Here is a 26,031-nt window from a genome sequence, read left to right as displayed (position 1 = left end):
CATCCATTTGCAAATTTTGAAATAGATTTAAATCACTGTGGTTTTACTTTCCATAATAAAAAGTTAACACAATCAGCGTTTCATGGATTTTAACAATGACCTTTTTGGAGAGCTGGAATGTAAATATGCCAGTCTCTGATGGACTTTGTTTTTAAATATGTTTTAAATAGGCTATAGATAAAATAGATGTGACAGTCAAGCCAAAAAAGGTTCAGACATTTTTCTTTTTTCAAATGTTTTAATTTAAAAAAAAATTAACACAATTCAATGGTCTACATACTAAACTTGAGGGATACAAATAAAGTACTGATTATTTCGCGCTAGCATCGATCCAATATCAATAACATTTACAATTTGAAACATCTAATAATTATCTGATATGACACCTTATATATTTTTGGACTACAGATGTCTTACAGTTGAATGATTACAACAGCCAAATAAATCAAATTAATAAGACCAAAGGATAACAAGTACTTTTTTTTCTAAACGCGCACACACAGACAGCTAAATTGGCAGAGTGTGTGTTGGATCAGTGAGTGTCATCATAGACGATCTTTGCTGGAGTGTGCGTATACGTGGCTCCGGCTGACGTGGTTGCGTAATGAACCGCTACCTTTGCCTCCACTGCTGCTACTGCCGCTTGTAGCATCAACGCTTTGGCTACGCTGCTTTCGTAAAGCTGCCAGTTTGAGTCGTTGCGACCTCTTGGTGATTGGACAGAGTCTTCAGCGGACACCAAAATGATTTCGCTCACGGATTCACAAAGTAAGAGCCGCTTCTGTTTCTATGCTGTTCTTTGTCTTTCTGGTGTTTCTGTGCGAAACCGGGTTTAGCTGAATGTACGAGGCCAGCAGCTCAAACACGATTGGCTGAGAGCAACGCTACGTCACCACGTGAAGTAGCTGTAAAGGGGAACTATTTTTTTTTCTTTTTCACTTGTTTCTTGTTTTGAAAAAACGTATATTGAGCACGGCCAAAGTGTAAACCAACGAGGTTAGCGTATGTGCACGAGTCATTTAACTGCTTGTTTTATTTTTGGGTTTTTTTGTTTTTTTTTACACTTGGTTGTGTGATGTCAGCACAGAAGTCCCACCTACCTGCTGTTCAAACCTTCTGTCTGCAAAGGGCAGCCAATAATAAGAAAGCTTGCTTAAAATGAGAGGGATAGAATTTTAAAAAATCAGACAGCTGGCTAATCAAGAGTCCCACTATAAGATAAACAAGGCCTATTTTTGGACTGGATCATGCAAAGCTGCCCTGTAATAAAATGTGAAGCTGGAAATGAATATGAATACCCCCCTTAATGAATAGTCATTCTGCATTTCTTTAATAAAATTCAAATCCATGTAAACCAAAGTAGATCATGCGACTTATTAATAACTTCTTTCTTTTTCTTGATGTCTGCAGAGATTGGGATGGGACTGACGGGGTTTGGTGTGTTTTTCCTCTTCTTTGGGATGATGCTGTTTTTTGATAAAGCTCTCCTTGCCATTGGAAATGTGAGTTGATGGTTTTTGGGTTCATTGATATATCAGAGTAATACCTGTATTGTTGATTGCCATTTGGCTGTTGGTCCATATGATCACATTTGCTGATGTGAGTGGAAGTTTATCTATTCTTTGCTGCTCTAGAGCAGGGCAGTAAAAAGGAAACAGATGTTAAAAAATGAATGTTTATATCAGGTAAATTATTAGTTTAAAAATTGCTGTGAGCACAGAACTATATAATCAGTGCCTACCTAGTAATTATAACACAGTGTGAAAGTCAACCCTATATAACCTAAAAGATGTTGAACTCGTGACATGTTGTTTCCTGTGCAGATTCTGTTTGTCTCCGGACTGTCGTTCGTCATCGGCCTCGAGCGTACCTTCAGGTTTTTCTTCCAGAGGCACAAACTAAAAGCCACCAGCTTCTTCTTGGGAGGAGTGTTGGTGGTTCTGCTTGGCTGGCCGATTGTTGGGGTTGTTCTGGAGATCTACGGTTTCTTCCTCTTATTCAGGTCAGCTCAGTCAGAAAGGGCTCACCTCCTTTTCCTCTTCTTCTTCTTTTGGCTGGTCCCTATTAGGGGTTGCCATGGTGGATCATTTACCTGAATCTCACCCTATACCTTACATCCTTTGTCTGTCACCCCAATCCCTCTGCATGTCCTCCTTCACTATATCCATGAACCTCCTCTGCCGTCTTCCTTCTTTCCTCCTGCCTGGCAGCTCCATATTCAACATCTTTTGTCCAGTATATCCACTATCTCTCCTCTGCACATGTCCAAAACATCTGAGCCCTGCCTCTCTAACTCCGTGTCCAAACTGCCCGACTAGAGCTGATGTACCCATTTCTAATCTTTCTAACCATTCTGGTCACTCTGAATGGAAATCTGAACATTTTCAACACTCATTTGTATCAATTTCCAAGTCTCACTTTATTCTTGCCCTCGTTAACAGGGGATTCTTCCCGGTGGCAGTCGGATTCATCAGACGAGTCCCCGTGCTCGGGTCTTTGCTCAGCTTACCGGGGATCAGTGCGGTAAGTGTCACTCTCGGCCACTTTAACCTTAATAAGGTCACTAATCACAAATATTGTTTAGCTTTATAAGGCTTTTAATGACATTTGTCTGCCAGACTAACAGTAAATAAACACTGTCTGAATTTGATGAAACTTGGTGGAGAGGTGGAGCATGTTCAGAGGAAGGATCCACTAATCTTTGATGCAGTAATAATAAAAGTTGGTCATGGTTTAGAAGGTGCTCTCTGAGTGCACCTGTAGTTTTCTTTTATGCAAGCCTCTCTGGTTGCAGTAAAAAGTCAGATTCTATAGAAGTGCATGAGAAAATGGCTTCTGGCTCTCTTGCAATGGTTATGGTCTCAGTTGCTACTTTCAGGTTTCATTAAATACAACATGATGTCCACTGTGTACATAAGAGTCCAGCTAGAGTTGAAATAGCAGGGTACGCCACCTAAATTGAGGCAGAGTCACTCAGATTCATGGTCTGATCCGCACCTCGCATCTATTTAAGCTCAATGCCTGGAAGCAGAATTTTGCTAATCAAAGGGTGATGTCACGGTGGCCTCTTCCATCTTTTAAATACAGTCTTTGGCAGATATGGAAAAATTCGGTATTTGCAGCCTGTTGGGCCAAAAAGTCATGCAAGTATAATTATATGAATATGAAACTATCTTGTTTCATTTGTGCTAAATAAAGTTTACCACCATATATGACTAAAATACACCATTTAAAGTCTTGCATTTGAGAAGCTGGAACCAGGGATTTGTTTTCTTTATTCGTATTTGAATAATGTTAAGTGTAAAGAATTGATTATCAAAATATTTGGGGATTAGTTCTCTAAGCTAAACATGAACTTTTTTCATTAGATGATACAAATGGCATTTATGGCAAAAAGCAGCTGAAAGTTTTTAAAGAAGCTGATATTACTTTGTTGATCTATGTGGGCTTTAAAGATTTTTAGAGTGAAATGGCTCCAAAAGCTGATAAAGGTTTTTTAGATGAGAGGGCTCTGGTCTTTCTCTCATCTAGTCTAATAACAGGGTCCCTGTTGTTCTGAGCACGACCTCATGGGATTCCCCGCTCAGTCTCGTGTCTTTGAAGCCTTTTGTAGCTTCTTTAAACCGTCAGCGTCCAGGGTCAGTTAATTCTGCCGTGGTCGCTAATATTTTACAGCTGTTTACCAATATAAAAACCTCACTGCATTATCAACATCATCATCCTTGCATGTTCTGCTTCATTCCTGTTATTTTAAATCATCCTTCGCATAACAGCTCGTAAATAATTCTGCTCTTTTTCATGTTTTATTTCAGCTGGTGGACAAAATTGGTGAGAGCAACACGATGGTATAACGAAGAGGACAGTTTCAGCGTTTCTTACCGTCTCATGGTGACTGTATATTTTGACCATTGCCATTCCAGAGCTGTGAATCCAAACATTACTCTGCACAAAAGACACACGCATCTGTGGATGTCTGACTGACTGTACATTTAATTCTATTAGAGGGAAACTGTTTCTATCTGACTGCTACTGGATAACATTACCAAGAGATCCTTTTTTTTTTTAAGGCTGAAAGCAGTTTCTCTTTTATGTCATTCCACTCTGATATTTATGGACTGATAATCTGGGACCACTGGATTAACTCGGAGGACAGTGACAGCATCTGTGTGCCTGAACAGACACTGAGGGCCTTTTTTTTTTCCTCCATGAAGAGTTAGTGGAATTTTATACTTTAAAAATGTGCGGTTGAGCTAAATGTGGCAGAAATGTAAAAACAGTTTATATTGTCCTGGATGGAGATGTTTAACTGTAACTTTTCTAAGCGCTTGAAATAAAGTGTGCGTTTTATAAATGTTGTTTTGTAGCATAAGTAATTTAGATGTCCCAGATCTTACCTGCGTTTTGGGTAATAACAGTATGATTTGCTAAAAGAAGCCCAGCTCCATCTTCTATTCATGGACTCTACTAGAAAAACTTTACATGGTTCACCCATACAGGGCCTTGGTGAAGCTCCTCTAATGCACATGTCCTCTGAAACAAGCTGTTTTACCCTTTAATGCACAGGTGTTCAACTTCAGTCCTCGATGGCCGGTGTCCTGAAACTTTTCCACGTGTCCCTGCTGCAGCACACCTGAATAAAATCAGTAGGTCATTAGACTTTATAGAACTTGACTGCATGCTGAGGTGGCAATTCATCCATTTGATTCATGTTACAGCAGCTCATGAGTAAATGAACATGGTACAATAAAAGTACTTTTAAAAGTACTTTTTCTTCCAAAAACGTATATTTACTTCCATTTATTTAAACTTGAGTACGGTTAGGTGTTGCCACCTGAGCATGTAGTCAAGTCTTGCTGATGATCTACTAATTTTATTCAGGTTGTTGCAGCAGGGACATATTTAAAACTCCGAAGGTTGATTCTGTTCATCTGGACGTAGCGTTATCAGTGGGAGAAACGTTTCGTCACTCATCCAAGTGACTTCTTCAGTCTCAGCTGACTGCAGGTTTCCCCAATCTCCATGTAAGTAAATCTCCAACCTTTGGAGATTTACTTACCTGGATGATTGAGAATGCATCAAGACATATTTAAAAGTTTCAGGACACCGGCCCTCGAGGACTGGAGTTTGGCACCCCTGCTTTAATGCTTCAGTCACAAAGGAAGAAGGCGGTTGGAGACTGTATGATAGTATGCAGTAAACCAATCTCATTGTCTTGGTTGCTTCAGAGGCAGGAACCAGGTCTGCAACCACTTGTAGTCAGTTGCTGGATTCAAAGGTGGCAATGCAACAGCATTAAATGGATTCAGTCTGTTATCAGTGTACGATTGAATGTGCTCAAGTTGGCACCCACATGCAATCTGTTTGTGATAATACGGTGGTTATACTCCATAATATATATATATATAAGATTTACTAGCATAAATTTTCAAATCTGTGTCCATGTATATAAACAGAAGTTAATTTAAACTATTTAGATTCAGAGTCCAGCTGAAAACTCATTGATTTGAAACAAATTCATCCAAAAAAAGTGACGGCGTTGTTACAGGACAGGGATTTAACTATATAAGCAGCTGGAAACCAGTTGAGTTGAGTCCTGTTACAAAGAGGCGTGTCGCAGATGAGTTGCGCTGATTGGCACAGACTGACTTGTTTCGATTGCAGTGTGTTGGCACTCTGCGTTTGTAATTGGTAGACATTGTAAATATTCATATATTATCTGCCTGAGAGTGATTGCAGTTAGTCCGAGTGGCCCGCGATTGTCTGCAGACAGGTTGCCTCCCAACAGGCGACCTGTGCGGTCACTTTGTGATTCAATGTGGTCACTCAGTGGTTGAGGGTGCTGTACGGTCAACTTCTGATAGAAAGGTTGGTCATCAAATCGGTGTTTACTCTGTTGTGACAGAGTCTTAAGCCAGCTTTATATGAGCAAATGCTTAATATGACAACGTCAACCACTGTGAAATGATAATACGTTCCCTTTAAGCATTCACATATCAGAGATTTGATTTATAATTCAAAACTAATTAACTGTTTATACACAGTGTGTACAGGTCATAAACACAGATTTATGTATGTGTGAAATTTCTAAAACAGTTGAAACAAAAATAACAAATAAATTCAAGGGCCTCATGTTCGATTTCCTTCATGCTTTCAGCTGATCCAGGCTCCTGCTTCTCATGTCAAACCCACATTCTCAAACTTTGATACAAATCCATCATCTTCAAGCAAATGCACTGCATTCATAATAAAAGTAGATGAAAAACTAATGATGGGTTACTTAAATATTTTTGCTAGAGCCCTTGGTAGAACAAACACATTTAATTTAACTACACTTATATTTGCCTTTGAAGTAAATACATTAATTGCCAGTGAATGCTGTGATAGTAAAGGCCTAACTGTCTCTTAAAAATGTTTGAGAGGTTAAAATGTACTAGTATGCATATATTTTTAGCTCATCTGGCTGAAGGACCAATGCACTTAAGCCACAGCAAGAGTTAAATTTATCCATAGTTCACATTAATACAGTGCTGGTCTTATTTTAGCAGAGACCACCATTCACTTTAGTTTTATTACATAGCTGCAGTTCAAAACAACAGTCGCCCCAAGGCTTTATATTTCAGAGACAAAGACCCTGCAATATTAGCAAGACACTTGAACAATCACATGACTCCGCCCCCTATGAGCAAGTAGTGCTCCTCACAATGATGATCGCAATTTGGGAGAAGACCTACTGAAGTCATGGATATGGACAAATCAGTTGTAGGCAATAAAATAGATTTACAGATTACACAGGGTCCTTGAAGGACTAGAATTGTCTTATTCTCAGCCTCAGGCCTCCCGTAGGCATCTGCACCTGCCACCTCATCACTGCTCATCTCATCAACTTCATTCATAAAATCTCACCGGCATTGTCGTCCTGCAGTGACCCTGTGAAGATACTTTGCTGCTCGCGAGACTTAAAAGTTTGAGTGTCTCTCATGTGTCTGCGATTAATGTGCAGCGACATCTTTAACAGCACCGTCAGCTGAAGAAGTAGGTGTGAAGTGATTAAGACACCTGTCAGCGTCATCAGTTGGTTTTTTCTTACAAACAATGTGACCGCACTGACAGGGAAACATTAAACATTTAAACCAGCTGCAACCTGCAGGAGAGCACAACGCTTAAAGTAAAAGGTAAGATATCCCTCTTCTTAGTTATATAAATAATATTTTAATTACCTTTTACTATTTATGAGCAAAATAAAATCCGTTTATAACACAATGCAGCACAATAAATCATAAAGCTAATAAAGCACAGACAGAAAACATGTAACTATTGTCATTCAGTATTAGTTAGTATAGTATAGTGAGGTATTAGTATAATACATCAGCTCACAATTGTGTGTACAGGAGAAGTTTACTTGCTAAAAATACACGGGCAATTGCTTAAACTTGCTTATAGAGATTTATTATAGTGTGTTACATTAATAACATGTAACATAAAGTCAGAATGCTATAAATTAAAGTAAAATAAAACACTATTAATGAAAATATGCTACAAATACTATTATAAATACAGTTTAAAAAATTTTAACTGTAAAATGTTCACAAACCGCAACTTACTGGTGTCCAACTGTAAATTTACTTGACAGTAGTGGCTGTAATTTCATTTAAAGTAAATTTACTGTAAATAAAATGACAGAAAATGTGTTTACTGTAAAGTTACTGCAAACATTTTACTGTAAATTACTGACATTTAGATGCCGATGAGGTGCTTTAAAATTTGTTTACAGTGAGTTTACATCTAAACACAGAGAAATAGACCTGTGCTGGATGACTGTAATTAAACTTATACTTCTCAGAAAAAGACGCAGTTTATTTTTTTCCCCTCTTGTTCTGTTGCAGAGTTCAACAATGTCTCTACTAGTCACGCTGCTTTTGCTGTCGCTGGTTTCTCAGTGTTGGACTGCTCCACAGGTTAGTTGGTATTTTTCTTTTGTCACGTTTAACCCTGATCAGCCTGAGCTGGAACAGAATTTTCTTTTCCATTTTCAGAGGAGAAACTGGACTTCTCAGGCGATCCTATACCTGAAAGGAGCACGTAAGAACGCACTGACGGCAGCAAACAGTCACCCAGATTTCAGATGTCTATCCGATCAAAACAATATTGTGTGCTGACCTTTTACAGAGGGACGCCGCTCATTTTTGGAGCGTGCCAGAAGAGAGGAAGAAAGCACTTTTCACTCAGGTGTGTGAATACTTGATGCAGCTCGAGTAGTGTAATCAGATAAACAAGTAAATATTCTATGTAAGCTGACTAGTATTGTATATGGCTCTTAGGAGCCTGTATTCATTTGTAATAAATCATCCTTTGGAATAAGTTTGTACTTAATATTGTGGTAACTTTTTGTTTTAGTTTGTTTTTACTCACATTTATTGTATTTGTTAGTTTTTTAATGATTTACTTGATTTTATTGATCTTGTTTGTTTTACACTAACTTGTAAAGCACTATGGTCGAGCTTGTTGGTTTTAAATGTGCTGTAGAAATAAGTCTGATATTGTGATTTTGAACTGCTTACATTTTCTGAAACATTTACTAATGTTTCAAAAATCAGTCATTAATGAGAGCTGCTGCTTCTTCTTCTTTCTTTTTTTTAATCCTAGGTAGTTTTAAGAGTTTGTTAAATTTTTTAGTTTGCAGGTATTTTATTTCCATCAGAGTAAAAACTCCATGCATAAATTATTTTACTATCATGTTTGAAGTGATGGCTTATTACCAGAGTTATAAATCATAATAAATATTACATTTTGTTATGTTTACTTATTAATTTTGTGCTCCTTGTTTTAACCCTTTAAAGCCTGAACAATGAAATAATTACCAGAAAATTCAATTTTTTCAAAAACAGAGTGTATTGTGGAATTTATTTAGATTTTCCAAGGGGGAACAATCCCCACTGATGATGTAGAAGTCTCAAAAACTGTATGTGTTAAATATGATACACGAGGCGTTAAGAGGATGAAGTGCCACATATGTGATTTCATCAGCCTGATCCTGGGTGTTTATTTCTGAGGGTTTCATAGGGAAGAAAAAAAAGAGGAAATCTTAGTCTCCTCTTCACACAGCTATATTTGTATTTTCTTTCTCCCTTGGACATGTGTTGGTTGCACAGTTTTTTGTTTCTTTTCCAAATACTGCCATTTCTGCTCTGATTCTCTGCAGGGACTCACAAGCCGAACAGCGATGGCCGAGGCTCTTTGCTTTTATCCATTTTACTGGAACTCCTACAGCGAGCTGTAGAAGAAGGTAAAACCTTGGAATTCATCACCACCAACACCATGACTTACCAGCCTCTCCTGAACAGCTTTAAGATTATTTATGGCTCTTTTTTTTTAATCCTCAGATGCAGGCAATCCAGATAATCACCTGGACTATCAGGAGGTGAATAGAACTCACTTGTGAACATTCATCAGAGCCCACTTCTATGTTTTTCTGTTTCTTATGTTGCTTGTTACATTTTATTGTTATTGTTGATGTTTGTCTGCATGTCGCAAATTTGACTTAACTTATAATAAAATGCACAAAATAAATGAAAATGCCCCGTCTGCAAGATGTTAGAGTGTGATTTATGTGTGAGTTTATCTCTTCATTTGACTGTCATCGTGTGCAGTTTGTTGGTGTGACACATGGATGGATTTCCTTTTACACTCATCCTTGTCAACTTATTAAAACAATTACGCCAGTCACTCATTCACACCATGAAGTGATTAACACCAGGATGACAAACTATCAGTCACTCATCATCGCGCCGTCTTCACAGCGGTCACCGAGAGAGCCGTATCGGAGGTAGACGATCGGGATCAGACAGAGTTCATCGACTAATACATTCCAGTAAAATCACCATGAGCTTCCAGCAGGGTTTTAGGATTTATTTTATTGAACCATGTTGTTAAATCATAGGCCACATGTAACACTCTGCTCTTCACTTTCAGCAAAAGAGAAAGCCCATGTTCACAGATTTCTACATCAAGCTACATAAATAGCCAACATTGAAGAACTGAAACACTGCACTTATTCCTTTAAGCCCCTGCTTCTTTTATTAGGTGCCAAAGCAACATGACACGTGGTCCCACAGTGCAACACAGCTAAGGACAAATGAGTCAGAGCATCTCACTCATCATTGGGGTCACCTTTTGGTCTCCAGCGAGCAGAAGTACACAAACTGACCCCTACGGCTAAATCTGACTGGATGAAACCCCTCCAAACATCTGGGAATCTACATAGTGCAGTAGGCTGAAGGTGCAGAGGGGCAAAGCTTTCTGGTGTGACCGTGGAGTGATGCTGAAGGTCATGAGTAGTCAGGAAGGTGTAGCTATTGGCTCCCCCTGCCGGCAGGTTAGATGTCCTGCAAGTCCTTCTGGATGTCCCAGAGTGTGTTAGCGCTGGCCTGCAGCTGGGCCACCTCTTCATCTGTCAGGGTCATGTTGATCACGCTAGCCACGCCCCCGTTGTTCAGCACGCACGGCAGACTCAGATAGACCTCGTCACTGATCCCGTACATGCCCTGTTGATGACGAAGCACACTGTCTTTATGTGGATGGGCTTAGCGTCATAACAAAGACTTGCTATAGAGGTCTAAAGAGGGGCACTATAGGGAAAGCAATTTAAGAACTCTTGATCTATTGTTTTTTAAATATTAAAAATATGACATTACTGTGTGTATAGAACAGGCGTGTTGAACTCCAGGCCTCGAGGGCTGGTGTCCTGCAGGTTTTAGATATCACCCTGGGTCAACACACCTGAATCAAATGATTAGTTCATTACCAGGCCTCTGGAGAACTTCAAGACATGTTGAGGAGGTCATTTGGCATTTAAATCAGCTGTGTTGGCTCAAGGACACATCTAAAACCTGCAGGACACCAGCCCTCGAGGCCTGCAGTTCGACACCCCTGATCTAGTACATCTACACATCATGAAATATAGTACATATGTACTCACACAAGCTCAAAGGGGGTGGAGTTGAAATCTGAACACCCAACGTGGAGCTTGAGCCCACGACCCTGAGATCAACAGTCTTATGCTCTAGCGCAGGGGTGGGGAACTCCGGGCCTAAAGGACCGGTGTCCTGCATGTTTTAGATGTGTCCTTGATCCAACACAGCTGATTTAAATGGTTAAATTACCTCCTCAACATGCCTGGTAATGAGGCCTAGTAATGAACTAATCATTTGATTCATGTGTGTTGACCCAGGGTGATATCTAAAACCTGCAGGACACAGGCCCTTGAGGCCTGGAGTTCCCCACCCTTGCTCTAGCGACTGAGGTAGCCAGGCTTCAAGTCTAGAGAGCGTGTCCACTGAACCTGCAAATGTTCTGCGTTTTTCCTTGAAACTTGCCTTTTGGAATATATATTGATTATCCAAACAGATGATTACATCTGATGATTCTTTTTTGGCTTAGTGTTTCACTCTTACTATCAGAAAAGTGGCTTGGAAAAAAAGAGCTTTATTTAACACAACTGGTAATTACGCTCACACTTTATAAATTTTGGATTCAAAATTCTAGTTAATATATTTTAAAGAATATTGGGAAATTCTTTAACGAGTACATGAACGTGAGCATCTGTTACCTTCACCATGGTGGAGACGGGATGAATCCTGTTCATGTTCCTCATGAGACTCTCTGTCAGGTCGGCTACGCTGAGACCGATGGCCCAGTTGGTGTAGCCTTTCAGTTTGATCACCTCGTAGGCACTAAGAGACGTAAAACAAACAAACAAACAAACAAACAAAAATACATCTAAAGCTGTCAGCCTGTTTAGTGTACTCACTTCTATAGGAAATCATGAAAATTCACCGAGATTGATTAAGACAGTGACAGGTAACAGCTAAGGCAGCGATAGGCTCGTGATACGTCTGTGTCGTGTCTAAACAGTCAGCCATTGTATTTGGAGTTATGTGGTGTTGACTCGGTAAAGATGAGATCTACACTCATTGTGGATTATTTTAAACTAGCTGATGTTGATCCAGCATGAAAGAAAGAGAGACTTTTAACCCGAAAGATTTCAGAATTGAAGAGAAAGTTTGCAGATGAGCTTCCATGTCCCATGTCAGGGTTTCCGACCAATAAGGTGCAGCTCTTTGCTGACAGTGCACATTTCCAGCATTGACTGTGACTGTGTTATCAACTTGCCCATCAGTGAATAGAGATATCGGCTCACCACTAGCAGATAAGTTTAAAAAGATCATACTTTAAAATATTGTATCCATAAACTAGATTTAAGCGACCTCCAGCCTACCTGTCCACCACCTTCTTGTGAGTCTCTTTCCAGTTCTCGTCGTCGCTGTCAGTGCCGATATCAGGGTTTAACGTCTGCAGGCTGACTCCAGCCACGTTTGTTCCACTCCACACAGGCACTGTAACACATCTGGAAACCATCAACCTTCATGCACGCACACACGTGCACACCATACACAGTTATTGCCTACAGTATCCTCACCACTTGTGTCTCCATGCTCTCCCAGGATCCATCCATTGAAGCTGCTCGGGTGGATTCCCAGTTTGTCAGCCATCAGGAAACGGAAGCGTGCCGAGTCCAAGTTGGTGCCGCTGCCGATGACACGGTGCTTTGGAAGCCCGCTCAGTTTCCAGGTCACATAAGTCAGTATATCGACTGTCAGAGAGAGAGAGAGAGAGAGAGATTTATAGTGTTAAAAGGTGAATACTGCAAGATTTCATGTCTGAGGACGTAAATAAAGAAGAGCTGTGTGGTTGGCTGAACCTGGATTGGAAACAACAATGATGACGCAGTCAGGGCTGTATCTGACAATCTGGGGGACGATGTGCTTAAAGATGTTGACGTTTCTCTGAACGAGGTTCAGCCTGCTCTCCCCCTCCTGCTGACGGACTCCGGCGGTCACCACGACGATGCGGGAGTTAGCTGTAACCGAATAGTCTGAAATACAAATTTTAAAAAACAGATCAGTTTGGGTTCACATTCTCCTTCAAACCTTTGCAAAGGTGGGAAATTAAATTTAAACAGCTCCATAGTGAGCTGCACCCTGTAAATACTTTTTAAAGAGTTTTAATTAAAACTAAGGCTGCTTTATGAGATTGAGCTCCTGTGTGTTTGCATGTATGTGTGTATGTGTGTGTGTGTGTGTGTGTGTGTTTGTCTGCGATATGAACTCGCCTTTATCTGCAACTATTTTGGGGGTTTTGAGGAAGAGGCTGCCATGCTGCAGGTCCATCATCTCTCCTTTCAGCTTATCCTCCACCACATCCACCAGCGCCAGCTCATCAGCCAGCTCCTGCACATATCAGACAAGGTCAGACTGATCCATAGTACAGTTTGCTTGTTGCCATTAGAACTAGTTGAAAAAAGAACGTAATAGAGAGCTTCAAGCTAGTCTGTTTTCAGCCTAATGGCTTAAATAATTGTTTTATGATGTATGATTCAGTCTAACGGTGAAACGGGTTATCTAATTTAAGTGAATGAAAATAAAACCTGAACAGCTTTAGGATACATCCACTGTAATTCTACCTTTTTGATTACAAATACATGTTTCCTCGTTAACAAGTGCAGTAAAGGGATAACGGTCAGATCAGACACCAAGAGATCAGTAATCTCGTGGCAATCTTGGAAGAACCTGAGTATGACCCCATCTCGTGACACCAGCAGGCAGCGTGGTAATCTGAGAGGCAGAACCAGTGAGACTCTTACCCTGAGTAGGATGCTGAGAGCACAGGCCATGCCAACCTGGCCCACACCCACCACTGTAACTTTATTCCTCGGAGGCTCAGGTGGACCACTGAACAGCGGTGTGATCAGTTTCTGCAGGACTGAAGCCATTTTCAGTGCTGAGAAGTGTAAATGAAAGAAGAAAGGGATGAGTGTTTAGGGTCAGGTGAAGCAGCAAAGCATTTTACACAGACACGACAGTAGCAAATGGTCCTGCGTGCAGTCTCGCATGCACACAACTCATAAATAAGTCAGAGTGCAGAGGGATTTCTAACGCAAGCCTGACATACATCACAGTGGCATAGAAGAAAACCACTTCTCAGACACTTAGATCATTTACAGCAAACTAGAGAGTGCATTATTTCCCTTTCTAGCAGGTATGAAGAAGGCGATCTGCTCTCAGACAGAAACGTATTAGGTTCTGTCTCACGCGTTCTCTATTTGCAGAGAGTTCACCTTGAAATGACATACGGCCAGACACAAAAACACCAGCAATACTTGCATTGTCCGATGAAGCTCCGAGCTGCAAGGTATAAATACCACCATGTAATCAGCATGGCCACCTGGATGGATGACTAAGTCGTGTTCCTACAGAGCTCCGTCCCCCCTCCTGCATCCACAACACCTCCCTGAGTCACAGTTTTTGCAATGCAGTCGGTCCAGGCAAGTATCCGCTCAGCTGCAGCAGTCCCACAGAGCTCATGTGACTCAGGGCCAGATGGAGGAGCTGTCAGCTGCACAGAGCTCCGCTCCTCGCCTTCCTCCCTCCTTCCCAAACGAGGAGGACGTAGCAGTATAATCGGATGCCAAACTTGATTGAGTGACTGCAGACTGTTAAAGGAGTTACTGTAATCCCTTAACGCTGCTTCCATCTGCTACACCTCACCTCTAATGGGAGGTCTAAAAAGAACAGCTGATTTCTATTTAAAAGGCTTGATAATTTATTCTAAATGAATGAAGGGACCTGCTTTATGTCTCTCTAAGCACAGTTTAAAACACTGGCCTGTAATGAATCTGAAATGATGCTGTTGTTAAACAACCATCAGATACATTTAGAAATAATTAGATTAAAACCATGCACTGCAAATTGCAAATAATGTAAAGCAAGGGGCACTTATGCTTGAAGAGACAGACATTAACATCCCTGTGCATCTCTAATAGCAGGCATGAATGCTGAATATGCTGCTATTGAAAGTGCAATGCTGAAACTGTCCATTCATTATCCAAGACTGAAGCTGGATTACCAGCTGACAGCACCATGCACTCCAGTCATGTAAATGTGAGCGGTTAATGAGATGGCTTAGCATCCAAGGTCATTGGGGAGGCAAGGAGGGAGGGAGGGTGACAGCAGTTTTCATAACTCTCAGTCAACTGCAGTAGAAGCATGGTTGGTACTCCAACACAGTGAGGTAGTCGGCTGTGACGTCTTAAAAAAGTTACATCGGCCTTGAACTTGAACCTAAACAGCCACTGCGGGCGAGGATGAGATATAATGAATACATGATGACAAAACAAAGCAACAGGAAAGCCTAAAGCCCCAAACTCAGCTATAAAATCAATGTAATGCAGAATTTTATCTTCTAGCTAATTGCCCTGCTTATGCATCAACTTTTCATTTGTGGTTGAGACAACAAATCCCTTAAAAAAATACTCTGTCCAAATCCACTGTAAACACAAGCAGACCCTACGTACATGTACACTTAAATGTGACTCACAGTTCTGCACACACTGAAATGGACCACCCTAAAGTGAGAATGAAGAGAGGACTGATGCAAGCAAAACAAAGCTGAAGGCGTTCAGGCGTCACCAACTGCTACACATGTTTCAACAGCAGAAAGATAAAATTATACTATCTACACAACACGGAAATACCGGAGTTCACCTGTTTTGTTGAGCGTCCAGGTATAACTCCTTGGGCTACAGTGAGACTCTCCTCTGTTGTGCTGTACGGTGTGGCTACTCTTCTTCCTGTTGTGCTGTCAGCCTGCAGTCTGCCGGATTTAATGGGCTAAGCCTCTCCGTCCCCTGCAAAGACTCAATTTGGCACTCCATCGGCCACCACAGTCAGCTGGTACATCATTCACTGACATGTCATGCGAAATAACAAAACATGACTACGTATTCCAAAAACATAAACCAAAATTAGAGCTGTTATTGTTGCAGACATTATTGTCACATTTACTTTACATATTCAGTGGGTGAATGAATACCACATGCCGGTGACTCCAGCAGATTTGGTCTTGTGGTGTTTGTCCTTCTAGCCGGTCTTTTGGGTTGGAATTAGCAAAGTTAATAATTAACAAACAAAAAACCCTGAGTTTTAGTGTCAGTACAACACTCACGCACTCTGATGGTATTAGTAAAGACGTGACCTGCCTTTTACCTCACTATGTAAATATACCTAATATAAATGAGGTAGTTTTGCCTTTATTTTCTGACTTTCAATTATCTTTAAAAAACAAAAACAAACTTATTTCTGCTTGCATTTTTCTTTAAACTGTTCCAAGAAATAAATCTGTGATTCAGCTGCAGGTGTGGATGCTGAGTCCTTGTTTACACGCTGCTGGATCTGAGTGTCATGAGGACACTTTGTCAAACACAAGCACACACACCAGTGAACCAGTAGGGGGATACACAGTCTCATGCAGAAAAGATTCATAAAACACTGTGTGTAGTTCATGAGGGAAGGCATGAAATGCAGCAAAGTGCAAACGCATTCTTTCATCGCCTTTAAAAAGCCACCAATGCACGTGCTTGGTAGGTTATTAAAATAGTTAACAACCATCCTTCCCTCCTTCCATGGATGGGTCCTGGAGGCAGCAGTCCAAGCAGAGGTGCCTGGACCTCCCTCTCTCCAGCCACTTCCTACATATCTTCTGGGGGAATATTGGGAGGTACCTAAACCAGCCGAGACGCATAATCTCTCCAGCTCGTCTCGGGTCTCCACTCAGTACCATGTGCATGAAACACCTTACCTATGAGGCATTCTGTAGGCATCTTAGTGAGGGCCCTGACCTCAACTCCATGACCTACTACTCTATTGTCATGGAGGCATCTGTGTGACTGAGTGATCTTGTCCTGGACAATTTGCTGCTGGTAGCATCTCTTAAGGCAAATTGGTCCTGGGTGAGGGGCCTGACTAAGACTTTGACTTCTAGACCAATGGTGCAGATTACCTTACCCTGGGTAGGGTTATTGGGGCCTGGAGCCTGGTCTGGAAGAGGCCCGCTGTCAAACAAATTAAAGCTAGCTTCTGAGAGCAATGTAATGCCGCACAGTGAACACCATTTTTACTTCAGAGATTGTAATTGTCCCCATGAGTTTACAGTGATGACAACAGAAGCTACAATATCTGATTTCTTATTTAATATCACAACAAATGTTCAATAAATGAAAAGCTATGGCGTTCAAAAAAGAAAAACAAAACATGCATAAAACACTTATTGGTCTCAAAGGATTCACAGACAGAAGAAAAAAATAATAATCTGGCAACAACCAAGTTTATTTTATGATACACTGCCTACATTATCATAAATAAACAGATTCAGAATCCTTACCCACATAACCCCTGTCGTTTCTGTCCGTTGTGGGAGAGCTGCCTGATGATCAAATCACTTGAGTTAACTCAGCAAGGTTCAGATTAAGATACAGTATTACTTGCATGTATTGCTTTACAATATGCTATAAAAAGTTGAACACACCACTTTAGAAAAATATCAAAATAGAAACAATCTCCACCACCGAGAAATCTTCCAACACCCCCTCGAGTAAATGCATCCTTGCTTGTTACTCCAAGCGGATAAACGACCCCATTCGGAGAAACCTGGAGCGTCTTTACAATTTTGCCCAGGTGGAACTTGTAACAAAAATAAAATGTTTGGAAAAAAAAAAAAAAAAGAAGAGGAGAGGAAAAAAAATAATAAAAAAAAATAAAAGGATTTACTTTCCTCCTCTTGGAAACACCTGCAGCCTGTGAGGTGGGCTATGTGGGTGCACGCTAAACAGCCAGCCCTGCATAAAGGACCGAAGGATCAGAAATCTTATAAAAACAGGACAAAAGAAAAAGCACAACAGAGCACTACAACTCAACGCGTGGAAACTCACATGAACTGGACTGGCAGGGATGGAAAAACCAGTAACCTGTGATCGCTGAATTCTTTATTTTCCTCATAATTTTCTGTTCGCAAGTCTTTAACGACAATGTCGATGCAAGACGCAGAAAGCAGAGTAAACTTTATAACCTCAACCTGCCAAGTGTAAAAATCGCTACAATACACAATGCCGAGAATTAAAATTTAAGCCATGATCACAAATGCCGTTATGAGAGATCATCTTAGCAGTGATCAGCTATTAAAAAAGATTTATGAAAAAAAAAGAAGCTTCTAATTCATGCTTGAATGTGGGCTGATTTTCGTCATGCAGTGACGTGACCCGATTACACCACGCCTCCTCCCAACAGACCACATGAAAAAAGTTTGAGCTGAATCAACCTGAGCACCATAGAAATAAATCAAACATTCTACTTAACGCTATAGCTGGAGAGAAAATGTTGAAATTGATACCAAAGACGCACTGATTGTGAAAATTTGGCCTGACAGCGATGCTTACAGTGACAATACGGCCTAAAGCTGATGCTGGCTTTTATTTATCTTGTTTTTATATTCCCCTTTTGTGGCAGGGAAACACAGAAATCACCATCATATTAACTAAATATCACTTTATCAAACTATCTGTGAACATTTAGCACAAAACGGATGACACACAACAAATAACCCCCTCCCCCAATGCCAATGAAATGTCATCATATTTGCCAATAAGCTGATCAGTTAACAAGGCCAATAACAGCCAACACCATTTGATACATAAGTGCGTCCCTATTTGATAAAGAAACACGGGTGTAGACATTCTGGTGTTAGTATAAGCGCTGCTCTGTGCTTGGGGATAAAAAGAAAAAAGAAAATTATATATATGTAGATGTACGGGAGGGCACTAAGTGCTAATAGTGTCCAGGCACTTCACCGTCAGAAAACACCTGGCACACGGCGTCGGAAAAAACTACAGTATGACCTTTAAAAACTACAACCATGCACGGATAAAAATGGCCTCTCCGTTCTGCACTCATTTCTACATATGAGGGTTATAATACACACAAAGACACAAACAATTCACAGATTAAAATCAACATTAAAATTAGTCTCTTCTGACTGCCACAAACAGTGTTATCCAGAAGCTACTGTTTGAATATACCTTCCTCTTGTGGCAGGAGGAAAGTCCGAGTCCAGAGAGGACAATTTTTAATCGTTCCAATTAAATCTGTCCACACATGGAGGAAAAGAGGTGAGCAAGGTTTACTGCTTGAGTTGTGGTGTGCTGTGGTGGGCGGCAGGGAGGTGCTGTGGGTATGGCGAGGGGCTGCTGATGGTCTTTACTTGGAGCTGCCCTCTGTGACACCGCTGCCGCTGATGCCCAGGTAGGTGGCGACTTTGTCCACAGCGCTTTGGACCGGGACGACGACGCTGTCAGAGAGGCCTTTGAGGGTACTGATCTGATCGGCGTCCAGGTTCTGGTAGACAAAGAACAGAGAAGCGCACACCACCACAAGGAGCAGGAGCTTGAGCAGCAGGGGCAGGAAGCTTCGTCGAACTGGTGCTGCGTTTGGGGAGACCGTGAAGCTCGGCCGGGACAGAGACTCCGAATACAAGTTGTATTCGGTGTGGACATCGGTCTTCACGCGGGACTCATCCAGCCAGTACTCACTTGGTTTTAAAGGCCGACCAGCTGCCCCTCTGATTGGACGCCTGCATGTCGCACTGATAAAACCCCCCCAAAAAACCCAAAACAAAAACAGGAAAAATTTGATTAGACTGAAATTAAACAAATACATCTGTGCACTCAACAGTTTTCCCCACAGCTCGCGCTCACATATTATGATCTTTTCTGAGCAGATCAAAAGGATCTAGACCCAAATTTAAAGATTTTAAATATTTAACCTTGCCATTTAAAGAACTTCTTTTCTTTGCACAAAATAAAGCAACATTATCTTTTTGTGCTGTAATGTGAATTAATCTAGTTCCAAAAAAAAAACAAAAAAACCCCCAAACCCAAAAACTCTAGAGCAGGGGGATCTCAAACTCGCGGCCCACGTCACCCCTACTTGCATAATGCAATTTGGCCCTTGAAGTTATTTTTTTTGTTAGGGAGGATTTATTTTTTATTGAGTGCGATGTTAAAATAAGTTCTTTAAAAAGCAAAAAACAAATATTCAATATGAAGGCCATATGAGCAGAGAGTACAAACATGTTGAGGGATTGGCTGTGTTAGTTCAGTGAGAGATTATTTGTAAAGAAAACATTTTTTCACTAGCAATCAAAAACTAATGTGTACAGTTATGTCTGCATTTTATTTTTGCTAAATACGAACAAAACTGTAGCTGAAGCGCTGCCACGTATCTGGCCAGAAGGAGAATACCAATTTGTTTATTTAGTAGTTCAATAAAAGGCTGCTCTAGAGCATGATCTGAGGTGAATACTTCAAGTCTGAGCTAAAAGTCTTCCCGTAGCCAGGCATGCTTTTTGTATTCTGGGAATGCGGCAGAGCACACACATGTAAAATATTTTTCCAGATAAATATAAATGGAGTTTCAAGTTCTCCACCAGTCGAGAACACAACAACTTGTTCCTGCGTTTCCTGTATCTGGCCAAAAAGCCTTCTCATGTGATTTGTAGTGACATATTTTGGTTTGCTTGTTTTTTTTGCTGTGTCAAGAAACCAAACTTTGTTGATTCAGACTAGAGTAAATGATACAGGAGGAGGATGTGTGAAAACATCCTCAGATTTGTAACATGCTAGCTTTACCTTTTCACTGAAACTATTTTTTGTGTATTTTTCCCCCAAAGAGTGTTGTCTTCTGTTTCAAAGACACCTGACAGCTGTAGCTTTCCATGTTTCTCCTGTTTGTACAGAAGCATGTGCCATCACTGCACGACACACCATTCATATATTTAAAAGAAAAAAGAATCATTCCCTAGCTGATAGAATCACCTAGGAGCAAAATTAGCTAGTTATCGTCCTTTTAAAACTCCTGTAATGTATCCCAAGCTACATTGTAAGTGAGATAACAGACTGAAATCCGAGTGTTCAGCTGGAGGCAACTTTTCAGATTCTCCGCCAAAGCAAACATGTAATTCAGCTATAAAGGCCTCTTAAAAAAAAAAAAAGTCAGGGAGTGCTCGTCTGCTTTTCACAAGGCTGCTAAATGCCTCCAACAGCACTCTCTAGCCCTTTTAATCTGAGATGCTGATAATGTAGTGAAAACAGCAAGGGGTCCTGAATGGTGTACGGCAGCTTTAAGTTTACTCAGTTGTGCTCAATCACAAAACACTTAAAGTGAAAGAGGTCTGTTCAAATACATCCTTAGCCAGCTTCCTTGATCTATTGCAGTGAGGAGGGCTGGATTGCAGTAAATTTAAAAATTGGAGATAAGCTGGTGCACCCTGTGTTACTGGTTTAAAAAAACAAAACAAAAAAACAACAACAATCCTACTACTGCTTCCTTCTTCTCTAGACCCTAACTGGCTGAGTCAGATTGTTGAGTCTCTTAACAGATTTCTTCCTGGTTTCCCCCCCCACTGTCACCAAGTGGTTGCTCAAATAGACACTGACTGGGTTTTGAGAGGAACTGATTGAAGTTTTCTTCAATGGGAATTTTTATGAGTCTTTGTGACCAATATTGTCAGCACACAAAACAAAAATTCAGTATTTTCTTCAGTTGATTTTTTGTGTGTTCAGAAAAAAAAAAACTTGTATAAGTTTTGGTATTTTATTAAAAGTGCTCCAAGTAGATGGAAAGAACTGCAAGTGAATTACAGCATTTCCCAGCCATTTTTAATGTCTTTGTATGCTGTGTTTAGCTTTTTTATGTAGTTTGGGTAAAGTGTCAATGCCAAGCAGATTATTTTAGAGTTTGAGCTAACAAATGTTGATCAGTTTTACTTACACACCTAGCAGATTACTGGCTTTGTGTTAGCATTGCGTAGTAAACAGACATAGTCACAGCCTTCTGTGTATTCCAAATTATAACAACCCATGTTTAGTTTTTTTTTTGGCTACCAAGAACAATTACACTTGCTGGAGTCTGCACTGTAGCACTGTCAAAAACCCTCAGACTCTCTAACACATCACAGTAGTCGTGTTCTTTAATATTTCCAAATATCCAGTTCGCATGTTCCATACAACTGTCTCAAAACAAATAAAGATAAATAACATAAAACATGATTATCAGGTGTTACCTGATGCCGGTTGGTGTGCTTATTTCATTGGCAAGGATATCTTCAACCACACTCTCAGTGGCCTTTTTAGGGGTCTCTTCAGGAATCTCCTCCACCACCTATCAGTGTAACATAAAACATGTTCACACAAACTGAAACTATGCCGTAATTATAGTGGGGTGCGATGAAGCGAGATGAGCAGGTTAGTGAGGTATGCTGAGCTTGAAGTCAACATCTTTAGTGTTACGATTTCAGTGTTATTCTAGTGGCACTCTTTTTACCTAACTAGATGCTGATAGTAAATAAAACTAACCACAAATCCTGGCCTGAAGCTGGTGAAGTTTTAGTTTAAAATTGACTTTAACCTCCTATGACCTGGTGTCCACATATGTGGACATCACATTTTGGGTTATTTAGACCAAAATACTCAATTTTGCTCTACAAGGGCCTGATATCCACTTACGAGGACATTATACTGCTACTGTTCTATCAAAATTTTAAACAAATATCCTCATGTGGCTCTTATTTTTCTTAAAAACAAAAATAAGGTTAAAAAAAATCTGGTAATTCTTTCTTTTTACATTCATCAGGCCCCAATATGCCAAAATATTTTATAGTGTCACATTTTTACTGAATATTTCCTTTTGCTGAGGAAATGTGTTACACATTCACCCTTTTGCCCTTTTGAGCTGAACATTGGTAATACCACCACATCACACCCTGCAGTTAAACTGAAGCTGTGCAAACTCTGCGTGCTGCAGAGTGACGAGAATGTGCATGCATTCAGTTGGTGATGCAGAAAAACATCATCAACTAAATCCAGAGTGGGTCAAGTGACACATGAACTTATCTTTATGCTTGGTCTGTTGTACTCTGTGGGAATTGTTGTGAATAAGATGGGTTAGAAAAATATTAGTCTATGTGTTGGCTTTTTAGTAATCTATAATATTAAATAACTAAATCCACTTAAGACACTTTGCACTCTGAGACTGCCAATTATTATTACTGATGCAGAGTTGGTAGAGTGAGCCTCACCTTTGTCTGCCGTTTGCTGCTGGTTCTGACAGTGACAGGAGCTTTTCCTCTGCTCCTCACAGGCTTCTCTACCACAGGAACTGGCTCTGGTTCAGGGGCAGGGACCTCATCTGTGTGAAGATTGAAATGAGGGAACATCAATATCATGTGTATTTGTAATACCCATGGGGTATTACAAATATGTATAATACAAATATGTGTAATACTCATGGGCCTATTGCAACCAATTTGGAAACTTTTTCCTCGGTGAAGCCCCCAACCAACCAACCAACACCCCCCCAAGGGCTCACCGTCTTCTTTGTCGCTGTACTGGTCGGAGTTTGTGTTGCCGTTCTGATTACTGTCTGCCTTGGGGAGAGTTGTGACAGTAGGAGCTTCGGGTTCAGCTGGAGGCTGGTCCAAAAGCTTCTGCAGCCTCTTCTCATACACCTTACGGGTAGAGGCTGAAAGGACACAGAGAGGGATTAAAGGGAAAATAATTCATGCCTTTCATTAGACGTTTGCATAGTATTTGTCTTAGTTTTCTTTTCAGATTTACCGGCATCTTTGTATCATTTCATTTTCATTGTATGATTATGCAATGTCCTGCATAGTACAGATTTTTATAATTTTTTTGGACAATGGATTTGATTCTTATCATAAAACGTTTTGTGTTAGGTGTGCCTTGATGCATTGGTTGATCTGCTGCCTGCATATTGTTTTTTTCCATCATCTGGTTAAAATGCTCGCTGATTCACCGGACTGACTGGCTGTGGAGGCTCATCTGCACGTCTCCCTCTCCTCAAGCTTTTTTCCCTCAGTTGCTTTTTGCATTTTTCTTATTTATTATACGTGGAGTGGGAGTTACCAGCAGTAACTAACAGTAGTAACAAACTTACTAAAACCGACTATTTTCAGTTTTAGATTTGTTTAGTTCACTAATTTAGCCCAACTCTAATCTGTTTCTTTTCCCTGACCTCTCATCACCTTTGTATTTAATCATTGCAAGTAATTGTGTTCATTTCACATAACTAATATATTAGGCTCCTTGTAGCACAGTGTAACAAATGCACTGCCATTTTTATTTTTATAACTGGAAAACCCTTGACTAGCTGTTTTTGCTGTTACAAAAAATGGGTTTAAAAATATAATTTACCTTTAAAACAAACATATTCTCTTATGACAGCATAGGTCTGGACATTTATTGTTGGACTAGACTTGTTTTGACTACGGTGTTGTACATTTGTATAGTCTTGGGTTGGGTTGGAATTAGATCAAATCTTACACTAAAAAAAAAAGCCAGATTTTCCTGTTTCGACTGTGATTAGTATAAAAATATCGCGCTATTAGTATCATTGTTTGATTCAGTTTTTAAAGAATGTATTGCGATTGCTTTTTTTTCCTTTCTTTTTTAAAATTTTCCTTTTTAAAAATATTTTTAATTTTTCTGTTTGTATCTGTGCTCTTGCCATCTTGATAAATTACATTTGTTTTATTTCGCAGGTGTAGGACATGAATGAATGAATCCAGGGAACTCACCAACAATGGGTCCTACGTCCACACCGTGCTTTGCCAGCTGCTGTTTTAAGTCTTCATCAGTCAGATCTGTCACCTCCACTTCCTCCGCGCGAGGCTTGTCTGTCTTTCTGGTAGCTTTCTGTAAAAAGGTGAAAAAAAAAGAAAAGAAGAAACATTAGCGTTGCAATTTTCGAAACATAAACCAGTCCAATCAGACGCGTGGAGACTACCATCAAACCACATGTGGGAAAAAGTAAAAATAAAACCTAATTTTTAGCAATTACAAACTTACTCTTCCGGAGCGACTTTTGTTTGACACCACCGGGGCAGGTAACTCTTCATCGCTGGAGAAGGTGTCTGCAGGTGGGGTCTTCTTGTTGTTCAGTACGGTCAGGTTCTTCAGATACAGCTGCACATACACTTCTTTTTTATGCTCTCCGCTCGGAAGGGGCACATTGTTTGCCGTAAGCTCTATCTTCAGCTTGTCTTTCGTGAGAACTGACGGATCTTCGAGGAATTCTGCCATTCTAACTTTATTTTTATTGTTAAAAAATCTCTGAGTGATTTCCTTCGTGGCTAACGGAAATTAGCTAGTTCGCCGAGCCGCTACAAACAACACCGGGAACGTGACGGAATAGCGCTGTTGTCAAACAGAAGTGGCGCCTACCCGCTGCCAATTAAGCTAGCAGGACAGAAGCGGTTTATTAAGATAAACGCCCAATTCTTCTCGTTAGCCTACCGGTTCGACTATTTACAGATAGCTTTGATTTTTCGAAAACAGATAAGCGCGTTTGCTGTAAATGAAATCAGTGAAAAAAGCTAAATTAACTTGATGTAATTTGACTGAATTAGCTTAGCTTCAAACCGGTCCACTTGCTTCTGTCTGTCCGCGGTCGCAACAGGGCCAAACAGCAAACAGCGCCGCTATTGGATGGAAGTCCTCAGTAAACTCTTCTCTGATTGGCTTGCTATGAATGGAACCTTGGCAGGCTGCCGCGACAAAGAAACCGAAGCTTTGTGGGTTTTGGAGAACAGCTTTACATTAAATCCCGTCGACGAAATTCACATATTAGTTTCATTTTCAGGACTTTATTGATACTGGGATTTTATGAAGCGGGCAGATGCGAGTTTAAAACACTAATTTGATTCGCCGCAACAAGGGAAGAGATAACAATGTTACAATGGCAATAGCTGTTAAAAGCTTTCATACAGCTGCAGTTTCTATCCATCCCGTTTGCCACATGAATTTAGTCTAATCATTAGTAGTAAATAACTTGATTATCTGTAATAATATAGAGCCCCTACAGATTTTCATGCTACACATGGCGATGGGCGTATGTTCCGCGATTTAGATGAAATCTGCCTCTGTAACAGAAGAGGGCAGCATAATGCCGCATAGTTTTTGAAAAGAAATCGGTTATCCAAGGCTTAATGCTGTTTATTATGAAGTCAGAAAGCAAGCAAACTTTATTAACGTTATAAATGCACAAATACTGCTTTGCAGGGATAAGGCAA

General features: G+C 40.4%; 4 protein-coding genes across 5 annotated transcripts; 2 read left to right on the top strand and 2 right to left on the bottom strand.

Annotated features, from left to right (window-relative positions):
* The first annotated feature begins 583 nt into the window (after positions 1-583).
* Positions 584-4,361, top strand: golt1bb (golgi transport 1Bb). The gene is made up of 5 exons (XM_063481022.1): positions 584-768; positions 1,411-1,502; positions 1,824-2,002; positions 2,442-2,523; positions 3,813-4,361. The coding sequence occupies exons 1-5, from the start codon at positions 744-746 to the stop codon at positions 3,849-3,851; spliced, it is 417 nt and encodes a 138-aa protein (XP_063337092.1). The 5' UTR covers positions 584-743; the 3' UTR covers positions 3,852-4,361.
* A 2,551-nt stretch (positions 4,362-6,912) lies between these two features.
* LOC134631235 (spexin prohormone 1-like) lies at positions 6,913-10,024 on the top strand. Its single transcript, XM_063479370.1, has 6 exons — positions 6,913-7,172; positions 7,884-7,955; positions 8,034-8,079; positions 8,167-8,226; positions 9,200-9,283; positions 9,381-10,024. The coding sequence occupies exons 2-6, from the start codon at positions 7,893-7,895 to the stop codon at positions 9,437-9,439; spliced, it is 312 nt and encodes a 103-aa protein (XP_063335440.1). The 5' UTR covers positions 6,913-7,172; positions 7,884-7,892; the 3' UTR covers positions 9,440-10,024.
* On the bottom strand, positions 9,892-15,729 carry ldhbb (lactate dehydrogenase Bb). Of its 2 annotated transcripts, none has more exons than XM_063479369.1 (8): positions 15,600-15,729; positions 13,700-13,836; positions 13,169-13,286; positions 12,758-12,931; positions 12,476-12,649; positions 12,275-12,392; positions 11,606-11,729; positions 9,892-10,541 (listed from the first exon to the last, which is right to left on the bottom strand). In XM_063479369.1, the coding sequence occupies exons 2-8, from the start codon at positions 13,826-13,828 to the stop codon at positions 10,374-10,376; spliced, it is 1,005 nt and encodes a 334-aa protein (XP_063335439.1). In that variant the 5' UTR covers positions 13,829-13,836; positions 15,600-15,729; the 3' UTR covers positions 9,892-10,373. The 2 variants fall into 2 exon arrangements, with proteins under 2 accessions (XP_063335439.1, XP_063335438.1); XM_063479368.1 differs by lacking the exon at positions 15,600-15,729 and adding an exon at positions 14,220-14,462.
* Positions 15,730-17,195: 1,466 nt separating this feature from the next.
* tmpob (thymopoietin b) lies at positions 17,196-25,413 on the bottom strand. Its single transcript, XM_063479367.1, has 6 exons — positions 24,809-25,413; positions 24,538-24,655; positions 23,310-23,462; positions 23,020-23,129; positions 22,006-22,103; positions 17,196-19,527 (listed from the first exon to the last, which is right to left on the bottom strand). Exons 1-6 carry the CDS (start codon positions 25,040-25,042, stop codon positions 19,143-19,145), a joined length of 1,098 nt encoding a protein of 365 aa, XP_063335437.1. The 5' UTR covers positions 25,043-25,413; the 3' UTR covers positions 17,196-19,142.
* Between the last annotated feature and the right edge of the window lie 618 nt (positions 25,414-26,031).

The sequence above is a fragment of the Pelmatolapia mariae genome, linkage group LG7, assembly GCF_036321145.2.
Source record: "Pelmatolapia mariae isolate MD_Pm_ZW linkage group LG7, Pm_UMD_F_2, whole genome shotgun sequence".
NCBI lineage: Eukaryota > Metazoa > Chordata > Actinopteri > Cichliformes > Cichlidae > Pelmatolapia > Pelmatolapia mariae.
This window is presented reverse-complemented; position numbering and strand designations above follow the sequence as displayed.

What these genes read in the sequence shown, in the direction of transcription:
- golt1bb (XM_063481022.1), top strand. Translation starts at nt 744, where the DNA reads ATGATTTCGCTCACGGATTCACAAA. An exon ending in TTCGCTCACGGATTCACAAA is followed by an intron (nt 769 to 1,410) that starts GTAAGAGCCGCT and finishes TGATGTCTGCAG; the next exon opens with AGATTGGGATGGGACTGACG. An exon ending in GCTTACCGGGGATCAGTGCG is followed by an intron (nt 2,524 to 3,812) that starts GTAAGTGTCACT and finishes GTTTTATTTCAG; the next exon opens with CTGGTGGACAAAATTGGTGA.
- LOC134631235 (XM_063479370.1), top strand. Translation starts at nt 7,893, where the DNA reads ATGTCTCTACTAGTCACGCTGCTTTTGCTGTCGCTGGTTTCTCAGTGT. An exon ending in CCTATACCTGAAAGGAGCAC is followed by an intron (nt 8,080 to 8,166) that starts GTAAGAACGCAC and finishes GACCTTTTACAG; the next exon opens with AGGGACGCCGCTCATTTTTG. An exon ending in AGAAAGCACTTTTCACTCAG is followed by an intron (nt 8,227 to 9,199) that starts GTGTGTGAATAC and finishes GATTCTCTGCAG; the next exon opens with GGACTCACAAGCCGAACAGC.
- ldhbb (XM_063479368.1), bottom strand. Translation starts at nt 14,274, where the DNA reads ATGCTGATTACATGGTGGTATTTATACCTTGCAGCTCGGAGCTTCATC. An exon ending in TCGGAGCTTCATCGGACAAT is followed by an intron (nt 13,837 to 14,219) that starts GCAAGTATTGCT and finishes TACACTTCTCAG; the next exon opens with CACTGAAAATGGCTTCAGTC. An exon ending in CACAAGAAGGTGGTGGACAG is followed by an intron (nt 11,730 to 12,274) that starts GTAGGCTGGAGG and finishes TACGTCTCTTAG; the next exon opens with TGCCTACGAGGTGATCAAAC.
- tmpob (XM_063479367.1), bottom strand. Translation starts at nt 25,042, where the DNA reads ATGGCAGAATTCCTCGAAGATCCGTCAGTTCTCACGAAAGACAAGCTG. An exon ending in GTACAGCGACAAAGAAGACG is followed by an intron (nt 23,130 to 23,309) that starts GTGAGCCCTTGG and finishes ATCTTCACACAG; the next exon opens with ATGAGGTCCCTGCCCCTGAA. An exon ending in AGCACACCAACCGGCATCAG is followed by an intron (nt 19,528 to 22,005) that starts GTAACACCTGAT and finishes GGGTTTTATCAG; the next exon opens with TGCGACATGCAGGCGTCCAA.